This window comes from Carcharhinus amblyrhynchos, chromosome 27 (genome assembly GCF_965287045.1).
Source record: "Carcharhinus amblyrhynchos chromosome 27, sCarAmb.v2.hapA, whole genome shotgun sequence".
NCBI lineage: Eukaryota > Metazoa > Chordata > Chondrichthyes > Carcharhiniformes > Carcharhinidae > Carcharhinus > Carcharhinus amblyrhynchos.
In genome coordinates, this window is record NC_137350.1 from 35,126,474 (window position 1) to 35,146,914 (window position 20,441).

Here is a 20,441-nt window from a genome sequence, read left to right on the forward strand (position 1 = left end):
TTGTGAGACAGAACCTGAGATGCAGAAACAAAATAAATGTTTGAATTATTTCCAAGGCTTAAACATTACATTGTCTGTTGAAACAGCTCTTGCATCATTACGTATTTGTGTGCTATATCTGGACTGTAATTTTTTATCAATCACAAAGGGGAACACATCACATGGCAAAAAAAACCTTAAATGAATGACTTAGATGGAGGTAGGCAGAGTAAGACTGCATAATTTCAACAATTATCAGGTGTGCAGGAAGTAATTATGTCCCTCTCAATGCATTTAATGAACTGAGATTTTCTCCTGTGTATTTTCCTTAAGCTGAACTTGATTATATTTGGCTGCAGAATTTTTGTCACCATTGATTATCTCCTCTTGATCTTTGTCCTTGGTGTCTCCACCTGCTCCTCCCCATCCTTGATCTCTGACCTTCAGTGTCTCCCTCTGACATTTGATTTCTGGATTCACGCCATCCTCATTATCTGTCTCTGTCCTCATTTGTTCTTTCTTCATACAGGACGAACCCTCATCAATGCTGCAGCGGCAGACAATATCGGTTTGGTGCAAGTAACCAGACGAGCAACCTGCAGTGCCTGCAGTAGGCAGACCCAATGTCTCAGATATCAGCTGCTGTCATTTACTTAGTGCGGAAAGCCTTGAAAATTACATTTTTCTGAACTACCAGAGCACAATGGAGGTAATTTCCTCTACCCTTCTGTGACTTATAAATTGTATCAGTGAGTGAGTCAGTGAACCATCCAACAAAGAACAGCACAATACAGGAACAGGTCCTTCGGACCATCAAGCGTGTGCTGATCACATCCTACCTAGATCAACCACCTGTATCCCTCCATTTCTCACCTGTTTGTGTGTCTATCCAGATGAATCTTAAATGTCGCTAACCTATCTGCCTCAACCACCTCACCTGGCATTCCAGGCCCCCACCTCTGTGTAGAAAACTTGCCCCGCACATCTCTACAGAACCCCTTACCCTGAACTTGTGTCCCCTTGTGATTTCTGCCCTAGGAAAAAGCTTCCAATTGTTCACATTATCTATGCCCCTCATAATTTTGTAAACTTCTATTAGATTGCCCCTCAGCCTTCATCTATCCGGAGAGAACAATCTCAGTTTATTCAATCTGGGATTTTAATCAATTTTGTAAGGGGATCAAAGGTTACGAGGAAAAGGCAAGAGAATGGGGATGAGAAAAATATCAGCGGCGATCGATTGGCAGAACAGACTCGATGAGCCGAATGACCTAATTCTGCTCCTATTTTTCTTTATTCATTCATGGGATATGGGCATCACTGGCTGGCCAGCATTTATTGCCCATCCCTAGTTACCCTTGGAGAGCAGTTGAGAGTCAACCACATTGCCGTGGCTCTGGAGTCACATGTAGGCCAGACCAGATAAGGATGGCAGATTTCCTTCCCTAAAGGATATTAGTGAACCAGATGGGTTTTTATGACAATTGACAATGGTTTCATGGTTATCAATAGATATTTAATTCCAGACTTCTTTTTACTGAATTCAAATTCCACCATCTGCCGTTGCGGGATTCGAACCCAGGTCCCCAGAACATTAATTGAGTTTCTGGATTAATAATCTAGCGATAATACCACTAGGTCATCACCTTCCCCAATCTTACGATTTTATGGGTTTGTCATGTGAAATAAGTGCTTATAAAACAGAAAGGTCCCAGGTTTGATGCTTAGCTGGGTGCTGACTTGGTTGATCTCAGCCAGGATGCAATAGGGACAATGCAATTGTTTTCTTTGATCTGGAGTCTGCACTCTTGACCTATTGCGTACTGCTGATATTCATCCTTCCAAATTTTCAAACCTGTAGGTTCCCTCCAGCCCACTCACCATCCTGACTTGGAAATAAGTAGTTGTTCCTTTGCAGTTGCTGGGTTGGAATCCTGGAACTCCCTCCTTAACAGCATTGTGGGTCATCCCAAAGCACGTGGACTGCAGCGATTCAAGAAGTCAGCTCAGCAGCACTTTCTCAAGACCACTAGGGATGGGCAATAAATGTAACCAGCCAGTGATGCCCATGTCCCATGGATGAATAAAAAAAAATTAACCAAGCTTTCAGCTGTCTCTACTTTAACTCTGAATTCCCTCCCTAACCCTCTTGGCTTCACCTCCTTTAAGACCCTCCTATAATCAAACTTTGGGTCACCTGCCTAATATCCCATATGAACATACATATATGAACAGACAAATTAGGAGCAGGAGTAGGTCCTTCTGCCCCTTGAGCCTGCTCCGCCACTCAATAAGATCATGGCTGACCTGATTGTGGTCTCAACTCCACATCCTGCCTACCACTGATAACCTTTGACTCTGTTATTAGTCAAAAATCTTATCTACCTCTGCCTTAAAAATATTCAATGACCTTGCCTCCACAGCTGTCTGGGAAGAGAGTTCCAAAGATTCACAACCCTTTTGAGAGAGAGAAAAAAAATTCATTTCCTCTCCATCTTAAATGGAACACCCCTTATTTTTAAACTGTGTACCCTTGTTCTACACTCTTCCACAAGAGGAATCATCCTTTCAATCCAGCCTCTCAATTTCCCTCAGGACCTTAAAGGTTTCAATAAAATCATCACTCAATCTTCTAAGCTGCAATAGACACAGACCCAGTCTGTCCCCACTTCCCTCATCAGAGGATGCCCTCATCCCAGATATCAGTCAGCTGAACCTTCTCTGAACTGCTTCTGATGCATTTATATCCTTTCATAGAATCATAGAATCCCTACAGTGCAGAAGGAGACCATTCAGCCCATCGACAACAATTTCACTCCAGGCCCTATCCCCCACAGCCCCACACATTTACCTCGCTAATCTCTCTAACCTACACCTCTAAGGGGCAGTTTAGCACGGTCAATCAACCTAACCCAAACATCTTTGGAATGTGCAAGGAAACCGGAGCGAGGAAACCCACACAGACATAAATAAGGAGATCAAACTCTGCACAATACTCCAGATCTGGTCTACCAATGCCCTGCACAACTACAGCTAAATATAACCTATATTCCATTCTCCTTGCATTAAACAAGAGAATTCCATTTACCTTCCTAAGCACTTGCAAACTAACTTTTTGTGAGAGCCTGGAATCTTTATTTTTATAATGTGGATTATATGTTGACTTAGAATATGCAAATGTTAATAATTATTCAGATGTTACAATACTTATCAACTTTCGTCTTGTTTTTGACGATTGGGTTAATTTTCAAGTGTTAAAATGGGGGTTTCATTGGAAAATAATTTGGGAACATCCGTTTAAAGCATGCACAGAAAGGTGATCAATGAGGTGTGATAAGGTGTACCATTCCATATTACCGTAGCCCAGCATAAGCCAACAATTTAAGGTACAAACAGAAAATGGTGAACAGAAATCCTGCTAAAGCATGCAGTTCTTTCAAGTGTACAACTGATGATTGGAAACTGTTGTAATAACAAGCCTACTTCACAGTCTGAACCTGCCAAGGCAACACTAATGAAAGACAGGAGGAAAGAGAATGCACAAGAATGTAAATTTAATGGAAATTAATATTCAGGGCATTCTTTGTGTTTTAAGTCACAGTTCAATGCAAAGGAAATGTGTGTTTTTACAAATATGTATTTGACTATCATTGTCTTATATCTTTTCAATTTTAAGTGTAGGGTGAGTTCTATTGTGGCTTTGTAAACTGTAATTTCAGAAAAATGCAGTCAGTTGTTCACTGGAAATTCTTCCTCCTGCTCTGAAAAATAAATCTCAGTTTCTGGATCTCTATCAGGACAACAACAGTTGTCCTCAAGATAACTGGTCATCACAGGGGAGAAAGTGCTTTTGAGAATGTACTGGTTCTCCTTGCCACCCAGCACCCTGTTGCGAAGGCATTTCTGCAAACATCGGAGGAGGTGACGATCAAATTCAACTGTGGTGCCTCCATCAAATAGCTTGTCAATATTCAGTCTTGGCTTAGTCATCACAAACGGCAATGTAGTGAGATCTGATTGCAAGATAAATCCAAGTGGTTGAGGCCATTCAACCTATCTAAATACTATTGGATTCTTAGGCATCAGTCCTACCAAGATGCCAGGGCTCTTCTCAATGCTCTTAGACCACAGGGACAACCCGCTCCACCTCTAATCCCCCCTGCTACATCACTGTCCATGACGTTACTACTTGACATAACACCCCTGTTCCTATAAAATCCCATAAAGAATAAACATTGTGCATGTTTTCCATTGACAATGCTTGCACTCTGAATAGTTCATTCAATGCATTCTTCTGTTTTCAAAGAACCAACAGGGAAAAACCTTTACTCAAGCCAGAGTGAGGGATCATCGTTATACCACCCTATCCTCAGATAGACGGCATGTCACCTGTTGTTGACTATAGAGACTACATTTTGCCATAATGGTACAAGTAGAATTCTGTGTGATCTATGATTTTAACTGAATTTAAGAATTTTAATCCACAGGAAAGTTACGGCACAGAAAAAAGGCCATTCAACCCATCATGTCTGTGCCAGCCAAAAGATGAAAAAAAGACTATCTGCCCACTCTTATCCCACCTTCAACACCAGGTCCATAGCCTTGTAGGCTACAGCACTTCTGGTGCAGATTCAGTTAACTTATAAACTAGTTGATTTTTTTTAACTTCATTCTTTTGAGCATCTCTGCCAAACCAGCATTTATTGCCCATCCCTAGTTGCCCATGAGAAGGTGGTGGTGAGCTGCCTGCTTGAACCTTTGGCAGTCCAGATGTTCTCTGCCTCCACCACAAAACTAGGCAGCAAATTCCAGAAACCCACCACACCACCCTCTTGATGAAGATGCTTTTTTCTGATGTCCTCACTCATTCTTTGACCAGTCACACTAAATCTCTGCCCCCTAGTAAGTGACCTCCCCACTCGGGGAAACAGGTCTTTCCTCTCTACTCTATCAATCCCCTCAATTAAGTCCAAAGATGTTCAGGTTAAGTTGAACGGCCATGGTAAATTGCCCAATAGTGTCAGGGAGAACAGTAGGGTAAATATGTGGAGTTAAGGGGATAGGGCCTGCGTGAGATTGTGGTCAGTGCAGACTTGATGGGCCAAATGGCCTCCTCAGCACTGTAGGGACTCTATGATTCTAAGTCACCCTTCAACCTCTTCTATTCCAAGGAAAACATTCCGAGCCTATCCAATCTCTCCTCATAGAGGAAGTTTTCAAGCCCTGGCAACATTCTTGTAGATCTCCTCTGCGTTCTTTCCAATTGTGTCTTCCTGCAATATGGCCACCAGAAGAATACACAAAATTCCAGCTGTGGCCTAACCAACATTTTATACAATCCCAATATTAAATCCCTGCATTCTAATTGATGTCTTGGCTAACATGAGGCTCAGTTTGGTCTCCTCCTGGGTCACTCAGCTCTGACTTCATTACAGCCTTAGTCCAAACATGGATAAAAGAACTGAACTCATGAGGTGAGGTGAAAATGACTGCCCTTAACGTCAAGGTGACTGTTGTGTGGCATCAAGGAGCCCTAGCAAAACTGAAGTCAGTGGAAACTGGGGGGAATCTCTTCATTGGCTGGAGTCATATTTAGCACAAATGAAGATCATTGTGGTTGTTGGAGGTCAATTTTCTCAATCCCTGAACTGCAGGAGTTCCTCAAGGGAGTGGCCCAAGCCCAACCACCTTTAGCTGCGTCATCATCCTTCCATCTAAAAGTCAGATGTTTAATGTTTAAAGTTTATGTATTAGCGTCACAAGTTGGTTTACATTAACACTGCAATGAAATTACTGTGAAAATCCTCTAGTTGCCACACTCCAGCATCTGTTCGGGTACACTGAGGAAGAACTTAGCAAGGTCAATGCACCTAAACAGGCCATCTTTCTGACTGTGGGAGGAAACCGGAGCATCCAGAGGAAACCCATGCAGACACAGGGAGAACGTGCATACTCCACACAAACAGTGACCCAAGCCGGGAATCGAACCTGGGTCCCTGGCACTGTGAGGCAGCAGTGCCACCACGCTGCCCTGGGGACGTTCAATACTCAGCACTATTCCTGACTCTTCAGCTACTGAAGCAGTCCATATCCATTTTCAGGTTTGGGCTGACAGGTAGCAAGTTGCAATCGTGTTACATAAATAGCAGACAATAACTATCTAAAAACAAGAGAGAGTCCAACCATTTCTCCTTGATATTCAAAGGCATTGCTGAATCCCCGACTATCACTGGCTCACTATTAGCAATAAACTTAACTGGTTCAACCATATAAATACAATGGCTACAGGATCAGGTCAGAGGTGGGGAATTCTGTGGTGAGAGTCATTTCTTGACTGCCCAAAACCATTTAGAAGACAAAAGTCACAGGTGTATTGGAATACTCTCCATTTGACTGGATGATTGCAGCTCCAACAACATTCAAAAAGCTCAACACTATCCAGGACAAAGCACCCTGCTTGAATGGCACCCTGTTCCCCAATTTAAACACTCACCTCCTCCATCATCGATACACAGTGGCAGCAGTGTGTACCATATACAAGATGCACTGCAACAATTCACCAAGGCTCCTTAGACAGCATCTTCCAAATGTGCAACCCCTACAATCAAGATGGACAAGGGCAGTAGATACATGGAAACATCACCACCTGCAAGTTGCCCTCCAATCCACTCACGATCCTGATTTGGAAAATAAATTACCATTCCTTATCTATCACTGGGTCAAAATTCTGGAAATCCCTTTCTAACAGAAATGTGTGGGTGTACCTACACCTCACGGATTGTGATAGTTCAAAAAAGCAGTTCACCATCACTGTCTCAAGGGCAATTAGGGATGGATAACAAATGCTGGCCTCACTAGTGACGCCCACAGCCTGTGAAAGAGTTTTAAAGTGCCATGTATATAATTGGAAACAAAATAGGAAGACTGGTTCAAAGCAAGTGTTTGATCATGTATTTCATCCAAGTTCCCCTGAAAGATTAAGGACATGAGAGGGAAGAAAGTAAACCTAAGGTATGCGGTGTACATTGAAACAGTCATCATCCAGCTTATTGGTAATTTGAAGGCAACAGCACCATTTGAAAAGATCATAGAATCTTAGAATCACACAGTGCAGAAAAGGTCCTTTGGTCCATCGAGCCCGCAACGACACATTAGAAACACCTGGAACCACAAAAGGTGGTCTCTGAAAATTAACAGTCAGCTTTTTTCATTTTTTGACCATCAACTGTTGTGCAGTAGGATCTAGAGAAGCTAAGATTTGATACTCCATTCAAAAAGGATTCTTTACTATCCATAAAAATGCCCATTAAGATGGTCAAGAGCTTCAAGATTTTAGGTATCCAGATCACCAACAACCTGTCCTGGTCCCTCCATGCCAATGCCATAGTTAAGAAAGCCCACAAACACCTCTACTTTCTCAGAAGACTAAGGAAATTTGGCCACTACAACTCTCACCAGCTTTTACAGGTGCACCATAGAAAGCATTCTTTTTGGTTGTATTACAACTTGATATGGCTCCTGCTCTGCCCAAAACCGCAAGAAACAACAAAGGGTCGTAAATGAAGCCCAGTCCATCACACAAACCAGCCTTCCATCCATTGACTCTGTCTAAACTTCTCACTGCCTCAGAAAAGCAGCCAGCATAATTAAGGACTCCATGCACCCCGGACATTCTCTCTTCTACCTTCTTCCATTGAGAAGGAGGTAAAAAAGTCTGAGATCATGACCCAAGCACATCTTCTTCCCTGCTGTCATCAGACTTTTGAATGGACCTACCTTGCATTAAGTTGATTTTTCTCTACACCCTAGCTATGACTGTTACACTACATTCTGCATTCTCTCCTTTCCTTCTCTATGAATGGAATCTTTGTCTCTATAGCACAAGAAACAATGCTTTTCACTGCATACTAATAATTGACAATAATAAATTAAATCAGATCAACTAACATACAATGAAATTCTAAGAATCATTCCAACCATCATGAGTGATCATCTTAAAGGGTGAATGTGTTGTAAACAAATAGGGATTCTGTAGAACTGATGGAGTCGGAAGGTATTTATTTGACTATATTTGTAGCAGCTTTAGTCAGCAGCTCCCCCACCTTGATTAAATGTTTGGGTCTTGCTGTCTCAGCACTTAGCACTGGAGTCATTTATCACCTCAAACAAAAATCGTTACTTGGGTGTACTCCCTTGTCAATTCAAGGATTTCTTTTGCTACAAAGACAAGATCACATGATAGAATCTGCATGTTTTTCCAACAGTTCATGGCAATGCATTGGCTCCTCAGTTATTACAAATTTTGGAGCAATTTGCAAAGCTAACAAATTGGTCCAGCTTCAGCCTAATTTGTTCTGAAACATGCCGAGATGAGCAGAAGAAGTATCATCAGATTTCAGAAACTACAGGCATTGCATATTCTTCCAAAGCCATTGGCGATTGTGGCTTCAGATGTCTGGACCCTAAGCTCTGGGACTCACACCACTCCCTGACAAAGATACTTTGCACCTTTCTTTCTGCTTCTTTAAGATGCTCTCTAAAACCTACCTGTGACCAAACCTTTGGTTGCTTGTTTTAATATTTATTTATGTGGCGCAATGACAAGATATTTTTGATAATGGGCCTTGGGATGTTATTACAAAGTTTGTGCACAATAAATGTAAGTTGTAGTTCTGCCATTCAACCTTACTGGAAGAAAGCGAAGAATACCCAAGATCACAAAACAGTAAGAGCTGAGGAGGCACCTCATCCACTCAAAAAAGAACCTTCAATATTCGTAGTCAATTATGCTCCCAATAGCATGCAACTATTGCCTAAATATTTGAAGGGTTTTTACCTCCACTGCTCTGTTTGGAAATCTCTTCCATGTGTTGATCACTCCATATCGGAATGTATCAATAGGAGTAGGGGGAGGCAGTGGCATAGTGATATTGTTGCTAGATGCATATTCCAGAAACCCAGGGTAATTCTCTGGGGTCCAGGGTTTGAATCCCACCATGGTAAATGGTGAAATTTGAATCCAATAAAAATCTGGAATTAAAATTCTTACGATGACGATGACCACAAAACCATTGTCATAAAAACCCATCTGATTCACTAATGTCCTTTAGGGAAGCAAATCTGCCATCAATGCCCAGTCTGGCCTATGTGACCCTCAGGGATGGGGAATAAATGCTGGCCCAGCCAGCGATGCATGCATCCCATGAATGAATAACAAAAAATGTTGGCCTTTTGGCCCCTCTGGCTGCATTCACTAAATCATGGCTAACCGTTACTTTAACTCCATCCACCCACTTTGGAGATGCCATCATTTTCCAGACAGCAGTCTCAAATTTTCCCTTTGCTGGCTTCTACTGTCATGGTTTAATTTAATCACTGTTTTTCCTTTGCAAACCATTTACAAACTGAAAGATCGACTTGAGGGCTTATCTCACTTGTATCCTGTCAAAGTTGAAGAGACCAAGTTTCCAGTTTTCTCTCACAATTGATAGATGATTTAATTGAAATATACTAAATTCTTAGAGAGCGTAATAGAGTAGAATCTGAGATTATGTTTTCCCTGGCTGGCGAAAATATATCTGGGGGTCATAGTCTCAAGATAAGGAATAGGTCTTTTAGGATTGAGGTGAGGAGAAGTCTCTTTACTCAAAGAGTTGTTAGTCTTTGAAATTCTGCACTACAGAGGATGGTGGATGCTCAGTCATTGAATATATTCAAGACTAAAATTGATAGATTTTTGTTTAATAAGGGAATTAAGGGACAGGACAGGAAAGTGGAGTTAATGTGCAAGTTCAGCCACGATGTTATCGAATTATGAATAAAGCTTGAGGGGCTGTCTGGCCTACAGCCGCTTCCGTTTCCTACATTCTGTCATGTCACAATGGCTCAGTTGATGGCACTCTTGTTTCTGTGTCAAAGTTATGGGTTCAAGTTCCACTCTGAAAAATTGGTGACAAAAATCTAGTTGCAGTGCTGCAGTGCAGTACTGAAGAAATGTTGCCTTGTTGGAGATGTGTACATAGCAAGACATGGTATTTGGAAATAATACATCATATATGAAGTTCTCTGTGTTATTTTTAGAGATATTACAGGGTATTTAATAAATACAAGTCTTTCCAATGAACCAAACATTTCAATTTTACTATATAGAATGTTGCGATTTGCTAATTCTAAACAGGCCCACTGTATGTTTCTTTGTCAGTTCTATTGCGGATATGATTGATTAATTGATTTATTATTGCCACATGTTCTGAGATACAGTGAAGTATTGTTTCTTTCACGCTATACGGACAAAAACATACCATTCATAGAGTACATAGTGGAGGAGAAAGGAGCGGATGCAGAATATAGTGTTGCAGTTACCGATTAGTGAAGAGAAGAATCAACTTAATGTGCGATTGGACCATTCAAAAGTCTGATAGCAGCAAGGAAAAAGCTATTCTTGAGTCGGTGGGTACATCTTCTCAGACTTTTGTATCTTTTTCCTGATGGGAGAAGGTGGAAGAGAGTATGTTCAGGTGTGTGGGGACCTTGATTGCTTTCTCTAGGCAGTGGGAAGTGGGAGTCAATGGATGGGAGGCTGGTTTGCATGTTGGACTGGGCTATATTCACAACCCTTTGTAATTTCTTTCAGTTTTGGGCAGAGCAGGAGACATAACAAGCTGTGATGTAGCCGGAAAGGATGCTTTCTGTAGTGCATCTGTAAAAAGTGGTGAGAGTCTTGGTGGACATCCAAATTCCCTTAGCCTTCTGAGAAAGGTGGGCTTGGTGGGCTTTCTTAATTATAGAATCAGTGAGGAGGGACCAAGACAGATTGTTGGTGATCGGAACACCTAGAAACTTGAAATTCTCAACCATTTCAACTTCATCACCTTTGGTATATAGGGGTGGGGGGTGGTGGGGGGGGGGGCAGAATAGGGGTTAAAAAGGATAGGACAGAAGAATGCCATCTGGTCAGAATGCAATTTGAGCACTGTGTCAAAATTTAGTCACTGAGGCACAAGTAAGAAATTTAAGCCCTGGAAATAAAACCCACAGGATGTTGATTCCTCATATCAAAGGACTGAGTTATAAGAAAGAAAGACTTGCATTTCATCAGTGTCCTTCACAACTTCAGGAAGTCCCAAAGCGTTGTGTAATCAATGAAGTATTTTCTAAGAGTAGTCACTGTTGTACTGTACAGAAGCCAATTTGTGCAAGCAAGCTCCCACAAATGTGATGCTAACCAGATAATTCATTTTACGGCTGTCAATCGGAGAATGTTCACCAGAAGACCCCCGCTCTTCTTTGTTTGAGTTTAAGTTTAAGCTTATTTATTAATGTCACAAGTACGCTTACATTAACACTGCAATGCAGTTACTGTGAAAATCCTCTAGTCACCATACTCCCACACTTGTTCAGGTACACCGAGGGAGAATTTAGCATGGCCAATCAACTAACATGCATATCTTTGGACTGTGGGAGGAAACTGGAGCACCTGGAGGAAACCCATAGAAACATGGGAAGAAGGTGCAAATTTCACACAGTCAGTGATCCAAACCGGGAATCAAACCCAATGCTGTGAGGCAGCATTGCTAACCACTGCATCTTTGAATAGTGCTTCGTCCATCTGAGAAGGTAGAAGAGGACTGCATTTAACCTGATCGTGAAGGTAGCATCTTTAGCAGTGCAGCACTCCCTCAGTCCTGCGCCAAAGTACCATCCCATTCCTAAGTTTGTGGAGCTGAAAGAAGGGGTGGGTGTCTTGAACACAGAACTTTCTGAAACTAAAAGAGAAAACGCTGGAAAATCTCAGCAGGTCTGGCAACATCTGTCAGAAGAGAAAAGAGCTGACGTTTCGAGTCCAGATGACCCTTTGTCAACGAGCTTTCTGAACTGTTTAAAGGTTTACATTTACAAACCTGTTTAGAAATGCTGAGAAGGATTAGTTAGGATGGCAGTGCAGCTTGACTGAGAGGTATTTCGAGAGATACTAGCAGTCGAGTAACTGTTGATACTGATAGATGGCAGTGTTTTCTGCTGTGTGGAAGGAGGGTGATGTTCATCTGAGTTGTAAAAGCATCTTACAGCAGCAGGGGGAGCAGCCTTAGAGATTGGAGAAAGAAGCCGAGGGAGAGAGACCGAGACAGACAGACAAACAAGAGACATTCATAGGGCTTTTTGGTTCTCACTCGTCCACTCACAAGGAGCTACCATGACATTTTGGTCTCACCCTTGCAATGTGCCGTCAAGCCCAGAAATTTAAAGGCTGAGAATTGACAAATACCAGAAGCAAGGGGATACGGCAAAAGGAAAATATTAAGATTTTTTTCTTCTTGCATTTTGATTTTTTTTTGAAGGGGGGGGGGAAATTTTTGTTTTACAAAAATGGCAGCCAACTGTACTGCTAGTGCCAGCAAGACAAAAACCAAGAAGAAACATTTTGTGGCTCAGAAAGTGAAGCTCTTCAGGGCCAGTGAGCCCCTACTTAGTGTCCTGATGTGGGGAGTCAACCACACCGTGAGTAAGATCAGATCTGTCTTAATTATTAGAATTATTATGATTTATTTATCAATGCATCTTAAAAAGGAGAATGCACTTTCCTGTGAGGAGCTGGACTTGAGAGAGAGAGAGAGATGGCTTAAGATGCTCAATAATCTTGATCATTTTTTTTCTTTTGGACCTTGATTTAAGACTGTGCATTTTTCAAGGAAAGGGAAGCTGGGTCACTTTATATTTTTGAGTTTAATTTTTTTTTTAGGAATGGATCTGACCTTTTTGGAAGGAGCTGAAGGCCTGTTGGGTTTTATGAGGATCTTTCAAGGAGGGGAAAAGAGGAGGGAACCACACTTAATAATGAATAATAAGTGAATATATTTGTTGCTATATGATATTTGAATGAATTGTTTTATTTAGAAAAATGGAAAGCAGGGATGTGTTAATTTTTTTTAACCGTCCAGTTCAGGTTGGAGGAAGGTGTTTGGTTTTAATTAAAAGAGTGAAAATAAATCATGTTTTATTTTGATGTGATCCAAGGAGTTATTTATTTGGATATTTAATGTGATTTTTGACCTCAGGGATCTTGTGAGGAATTTTCTCTCAGGCCCAAAAGGGAGGAAATGTTTTATTTTTAAATTATTATTATTTAAACTCCCACCTTTTTAATCGCAGGGTTTTACATCGTTTCCCCTCTGGATTTTTTCGGCCTTTTATTATTTTTTTCCCCCCTCTCCCGCCGGCTTGATTCGCCAAGGTTTATTTTTAATGCACACATTCACTTTTTATGAAGGGGACATATTTCTATTATTGTTAATAAAATTAACCTGATTCGGCCCGGGTTGATTTTTAAAAGCCGCCCCCCCCTCCTCCTCCTCCTCCTCCTCCTCCTTTCGATCTGATTTTCGCCTCCCCGCTGCCGCGCCTCTCGGACCGGCCTCGCTGCTCAGGCAAGGCCGAGGCTTTTGCGGCCTAGCACTGCCCAGCTTGAGGCTTTATCCTAGCAAAAGAAACCGTTTAAGGTCCCTCAAAGGCGTCAAAATCCCTCTTCCAAATGATCCAAGGGAATCAAGGAGGCAGGGCAGTTATTGAAGTGAGCATTTTGAGGTTTTTTTGGGGCTTGTGTGTGTGTGTGTGTGTCAGCTTTGCACAATTGTGGGCTGTAGTTTATAATTTGTCGTGTGTTTTAGGTCCAGTAATTCCTGTAATTTAATGATTTCAGCCGGGAATTGCAGCATTTAGGGTAATTTTACATTTACAAACAGATTTGTGACTGACTGCATACAACACACTTCATTTTCAGCATTTTGCTGTCCAGTAGCTGGTTCATGAAGGGGCAGTAAAAGTTCCTCAAGGAATTACTACATCTTGATGTGAATGTGGTAATACCCACCCTTTTATATAATATGTCAATGGATTTTATATCATGTGTCAATGGATTTTTACAAGGCAAGGACATTGAGGGTCATCGAACTAATGCGGATAGATGGAACCTCAATGATTGGCAGTTTTGAGGGGGCTGAATGGCCTCCTCCAGTTCCCATGTTCCTAATGCAGATCTACCTTAGGATCCCTCAACACCAAGCTGCGGGGCGTTGCAGTTGGAGGTTTATCTGCAGTGTTTGGAAGTATAACTGTTGGTGTCCTTCTGGGTAGATTTGCAGCTGTATGTTGCCCTTGGTTAACTGGATACCCCTGAAATATGAGAAGGGTGCTTCAGATTTGATATTTCAAAAACTCCTGAGTGAGCTGCAGTGGGTTGGCTGATTTTTCAATCCAACCATTTCTTCATGAAGTTCTCAGTTCTGCTATTTCCCATGCTGGTTAGGAAACACAGCCAAACACCAAAGACCAAGGGATAATAATCAAGAGTGGGAACCATGGCTGACTTATTCCTCCTTCCTAGCCAAGATGTACTGGCATTCAATCACAGTGACCCCAACGTTGTTGCAGCAGAACTCAACCATACAGACTGGGAATTAAATCATAGCATCCCTGCAGTGCAGAAGGAGGCCATTTGGCCCATTAAGTTTGCACTGACTCTCTGACAGAGTGTCTTATTTAGGCCCAATCCCCCACCATCTCCATAAGCCCACACATTTACCCCATTAATCCCCCTAACCTACTCTTCTTGGGGCAATTTAGCTTGGTTTATCCACCTAATCTGTGTATCTTTGGACCGTGGGAACAAGCAGGAGGACCCGGGGCAAACCTATGCAGACGTGGGCAGAACGTGCAAACTCCACACAAGGCCAGAATTGAATCCAGATCCATGGCGCTGCGAGGCAGCAGTGCTAACCTGTGAACTTCCTGATCTGTTTCATATTGGCGAGGGGAAGAACCTCTTTTGTATTTCTATTTTATCATGTCTGTGTCTGTCCCATTCAATTTTTCTACCCAACCAAATCAGATTTGATAAGGGTAACTGGAACATGTTTCCATTTCTGAGGGAGTCCAAAACTCAGGGGTCATGAATATAAAATTGTTACTAATGAATCCAATGAGGGACTTAGGAGAAACCTTTTACACAGAAAATGGTTAGAATGCAAATCCCATTGCTGCCTGGAAAAGTTGAGGGAAACAGCATTGATGCAGTGAAGGGGAAGCTAGATAAATATGTAACAAGAAGAGGAATAGAAAGTTAGGATTGTACGATGTAGAGATGGCAGATTAACACCAATTGACCAAATGGCCTGTCTCTCTGTGGTGAATGCTGTGTAATTCCAGGAGGAAATCAAATGCTACTGTCGTGAATTAACTTTGTATCACAAGGTCTGCTTCTTTGCTGAGAGGGTGTGTTGTAATCAGGATGTGGCAGGGATACCTTCTGCGTGAAGCATCTTCAGCAATTAATTATGTGATGCTCGGGAATTTAGGGCAGGACTAACAGCACTGTGGGTGTACCTATACCACAGGGACTGCAGCGGTTTAAGAAGGCACTCACGACCACCTTCTCAAGGGCAAGTGGGGATGGGCAATAAATGCTAATCCAGGGAGTGACATTCACATTTCCATGAGTGAATTAGAAAAAAGTAGTCTTTTACACAAACTGGTGGTCAATTTAGTAAGACAGGTAAAGCTTTCTGGACAGTTGATTCCTATTGTGGACCTTGACCTATTCTTATAGCTTGTATTTTAAAACAAGAAGAAAAAATGTAGTCACTTTACCTGGAGAACATTGAGGTGCTCATCGTCATTTTAATACAGACAAAAAAAATCCCTATTTCAGCTTTCCTCCATCATATTGGGGTATGGTTCTATAGGTGACTTGGTTTCTGATACTCCCACCAAGTATGTATGAGACAAACGCAAAAAATACTGCAAAATCTCAGCAGGTCTGACAGCAACTATGGAGCAAGAATAGAGCCAATATTTCGCGTCTGGATGACCCTTCATCGGGGCTAGGAGCAAAGAAAATAAGACAGGTTTGCAGAGAGTTTTGATTGTGAAGGCCACCACAGCTGAGCTTGATACTGTGCATGCTTTCCAGAAGCCTGATTAGGAATGGGAATGCTAACTACGTGATGATGAGGTTATAGCCCTGGACTGTCCTTCTGCACAGATTGAATAACTTGCCATGTTCTACGAATAGAACATAACCCTGAACTTGTACATGTGGCTCAAACACCAAATTCTACTGCCACCAGAGCCATTAGAGGGGTGGTGCAGTGGCTAGCACTGCTGCCTCACAGCGTCAAGAATCTGGGTTGGGTCACTGGCCTTGGGTGACTTGTCTGTGTGGAGTTTGCAGTTTCTCCCCGTGTCTCTGTGAGTTTCCTCCGGATGCTCCAGGTCCTTCCACAGTCCAAAAACGTGCAGGTTAGGTGAATTGGCCATGCTAATTTGCCCCTTGGTGACCCAAGATGTGTAGTTTAGATGGATTAGCCATGGCAAATGTAATAGGAATAGGGCAGAGGAGAGGGCTTGGGTAAGACACTCTGACACAGTGTCAGTGCAGACTTGATGGACCGAATGTCGACCTCCTGCACTGTAGAGATTCAGTGATTAGGATGAGCAGATTTGAGCCTGAACTGGTCTGTTTTCCTTTGGTGATCAGAAAATTGATAAGAGCTTTTAAGTTTATCTGGGATCTTACATTGCCACGTTGAGCCAAACAAAAGGGACGCACAGAGTTCATTTCTTGAATAGTTTAAGAATTGCAAAAATGAACTGCCAAAATGTTGATAGATTACTCAGAAGAATGGTGGGTCCTTGTTCAAGGTCTCAATACAGAAACCTTGATGGATTTGGGTAAGATTATTATCTGGGGTGGTGGGGTGGCAGGGTGGCACAGTGGTTAGTACTGCTGTCTCCTAGCACCAGAGACCCAGGTTCGATTCCTGGCTTGGTCACTATCTGTGCGGAGTCTGCAGCTTCCTCCTGTGTCTACATGGATTTCTTCCAGGTGCTCTGGTTTCCTCCCACTGTCCAGAAAACATGGTGGTTAGGTGTATTGGCCATGCTAAATTCTCCATCAGTGCACCCGAACAGGTGCCAGAATGTGGCAACTAGGGGATTTTCACAGTAACTTCATTGCAGTGTTAATGTAAACCTATTTGTGACTAATAAATAAACTTTTACTTTAACTTTATCTAAACTGCAGACTTTCAACCCTGCGTGTTTGCCTTCTCATGTACAAACAATCCAGTCCAATTTGCAGATTTAGCAATTTTGTACTTTAATCCATTCATGGGATATGGGATTCACTATTTATTGCCCATCAATTATTGCCTCTGAGAAAGAATTGCTGAGCTGACTTCCCGAACTGCCTCATCTAAAGTGGTATAGGTATATCCACAGCATTGTTCAGGATGAAGTTCCATGATTTTCGATCAAACAACAGTGTAAAAATGGCATCATAATCAGGATGGTGTGACTTGTTCCCATGCATCTGCTGTCCTTGCTCACGGAGGAACTTTGGCAAGTTGTTGCCATCATTTTCTCTTGCGTTGAACTCCATTGGCCGGAAGATTTGGCAAAGGCTGTTCGTGCTTTTTCCTTTACAGTGGATTGGAACACAAAAGGTTTGCAATTGGAGAAATATGGTAGTTAATGAGAATATTGATCCATGGTCTTCCGAGAGCCTCTATAGCATGCACCAAAGGCGCATTCAAAGACAGTCTGTTGACACTCCTTGTCATAAACTGCATGAGTGAGTCATAACCTAACTGAGCTTGAGGTTGCTACCTTCATCCTTTGTGGCTATTCTTGTATTTTCATAAAGCATATATTGCAGAAATGATATGGGGAAGTTGTATTATGTTTCTTCCTTTTTTTTCTAACTGGTGAGGCAGGACCCTCCATGCATTTAGCAGCAGATTGCAAGATCCAAACAAGTCTGTTTGGGTGGAGAAGCCACTGTAATCACACTGTTAGGGATTACTAACTATCTTCCTATTACTGTTTCTTATTGCTTCCTAAATGGACCCAGTAACCTGGCACAATCCATTTTGATGGGTCATCATGGTGTCATGAAGACATAAGGGTTATTGATTATGATATACCAACCTGACATAACCTAGTATAACCAGTTTATTGAATTGTAATGAATGGAATTTAACTCAGTTTAATATTTGATAAAAATAAATTGCCTTCCAAAGTCAGATTTTAAAAATGTTAACTTTTTCGGGATTGTGTGATTGGCTGCAGCGTCAAAGGCTCACCTCAGAAACTGCAGCGGTTCGGGAAAGCATCTTACTACCACCTTCCAAAGGACAACTAGGGATAGGCAATGAATGCTGGCCTAGCCAGCAATGCCTGTGCTCTGTAAATGAATGAGAAAAGTAAATAAATAAAAATAAAGTAATAAAAGGAACTCAAGATCAAATTTTGTACAACAGACAGCAAGCTTAAGTACAAATGTGTAGCTGTCGTCTGATTCAGTAACGTTAGGTACATAAAAGGTCTGTGTATAAAGTTTTTTAAAGTTTATTTATTAGTCACAAGTAGGGCTTACATTAACATTGCAATGAAGTTACTATGAAATTCCCCTAGTCGCCACACTCTGGCACCTATTCGGGTCAATGCACTTAACCAGCATGTCTTTCAGACTGTGGGAGAAAACTGGAGCACCCAGCGGAAACCCATACAGACACGGGGAGAATGTGCAAACTCCACACTGACAGTGACCCAAGCTGGGAATTGAACTCAGGTGCCTGGCGTGGTGAGGCAGCAGTGCAACCCACTGTGCCACCATGCCACCCCATAATTTGCTGCGCATAGTTATCAGGGCTCCCAAAGATCAGTCAAAAAAGGAAAGGGCCATTTTGGTGGGCATCAGCTATGGCCAGGATGATCGCTGGGCTTTTGGGGGGGGGGGGTGGGGTGGGGGTCAGAAAGTTAAAATCTAAGGAAATTGGGCTGAAAATTGATAACATGGCGAGCAAAAGAAATGTGTAGTTGGAGCGATGATTTGGATGGTGCTTCCTCCTGGCTACAGAAGAAATGAAAGGAGAAATTTGCATTTATATAGCACTTTTCACAACCACACAGGGCACTCTGAAAACTTCTGAAATTGACTTGCTGTTGAAATGTATACAAATGTGGCTGATCATTTGCAAATAACAAGGTTCCACAAACCAACAATGGTATAACTGATCAGATAATCTGTTTTAGTAGTGCTGGTTGACTTTCCTGGTGTTCTTAAGTAATACTGTGGGATTTTATCACCTGCCTGAAAGGGGCTGAATGGTTTAACATCATAATGTGGCTCATTTATGCTTGCTAGAAGTGGCATAAATTCCTAGACAGGGACCCGTCCCCTGCAAACAAAAAGAATATGTTCAAGTCTTGTGCCTTTTTTGAAATAAAGCTTGTGGAGCCTATAGTTCCCCATTGTTTTCTCTATGGCAACATCTAGGCCAATCAAAATTCTCTTTCAATCAATCAACACCCTTTTCATATAAATTGTTGTGATGGTTTGAAATTTGGCATTCTTGCATTTGTCCTGATGAGAGCATGATGAAAAGCTGTGGCAACATGTTTCTCTTTTAGCAATATTCTGAATTAATATCTTGTTTTAAAGATAGCACCAATGATTTCCCATCAGTATTACATTGAAGTGTCAGTTTGAATTATGTGCTCAAGTCCTGCAGTGGCCTTTGAACTTGCGATCTTCAGGCTTTGTGGTACAATTATCACTGAGCCAAGGCTGAGACCTAAAAGACAGCATCCTCCCCTAGCCCTGTCGCAGACTGCTGCTTTGCAAATGTGGTGAAGAAAGCAAGGATAAAATATGAGTCTCATAGAGAGTGAATTTGTCAAATCACAATCTTGTAGTAAAGTGTTTTGTGATGCTGGAGTTAGCTAAAGATGACTTAGGAAGCAGACGGGTTTTTTTGTGAACTTCTCTGACTCTTTACGACTGACCACCTTGACCAGGTTTCTGCTCTGATATCACATTATGCGGCCCAGCGTCAAATGCGACACTCCTGTGGAGCACCTTCGGACATTTTACCCTGCTAGGTGTGAATATATAAATGCAAGTTGTTGTTGTTGGTAAGGCAGAAATAGAGAAGATATTTTCACGTGGGGGAGACCAAAACCTGAGTTTGTAAATGTAAAAGATTCACTATTAATTTTTTTATAAATTAATTTGTGGGACGTGGGTGTCGCTAGCTGGGCCAGCATTTACTGCCCATCCCTAGTTGCCCTTGAACTGAGTGAAATGGCCAAACCAGGCAAAGGGCAGTTGAGAGTCAGCTGCGTTGGCTGCGGCTCTGGCATCACGTACAGGCCAGACTGGGGGTAACGTCGGCAGATTTCCTTCCGTAAAACCCATCTGGTTTTTATTTCACTTGGAAATTCAGGAAAAACTATTTTACCCAGAGATTGGGTTGAGAGTCAAACTCTTTGCCTCAAGCAGTTGTTGAGGGGATAGAAAAGAGGTATTTAAAGGGATGACAGATGAGAGGAAAAAGAATAGAAAGATATTTTGATAGAGTTAGATGAAATAGGGAGGGCAGAGGCTCAAGTGCAGGATTAACATC

The 20,441-nt window shown here is 42.0% G+C and overlaps 1 protein-coding gene across 4 annotated transcripts in view; it reads left to right on the forward strand.

Moving 5' to 3' along the window:
- The first annotated feature begins 12,100 nt into the window (after nucleotides 1-12,100).
- Nucleotides 12,101-20,441, forward strand: part of LOC145359298 (phosphatidylinositol 5-phosphate 4-kinase type-2 beta-like) — a 116,703-nt gene continuing 108,362 nt past the window's right edge. For all 4 annotated transcript variants that reach the window (XM_080213863.1, XM_080213864.1, XM_080213865.1 and 1 more), the window contains exon 1: nucleotides 12,101-12,477. In XM_080213863.1, coding sequence (XP_080069989.1) covers nucleotides 12,346-12,477 — 132 coding nt within the window. In that variant the 5' untranslated portion in view covers nucleotides 12,101-12,345. The remainder of the gene's footprint in view (nucleotides 12,478-20,441) is intronic.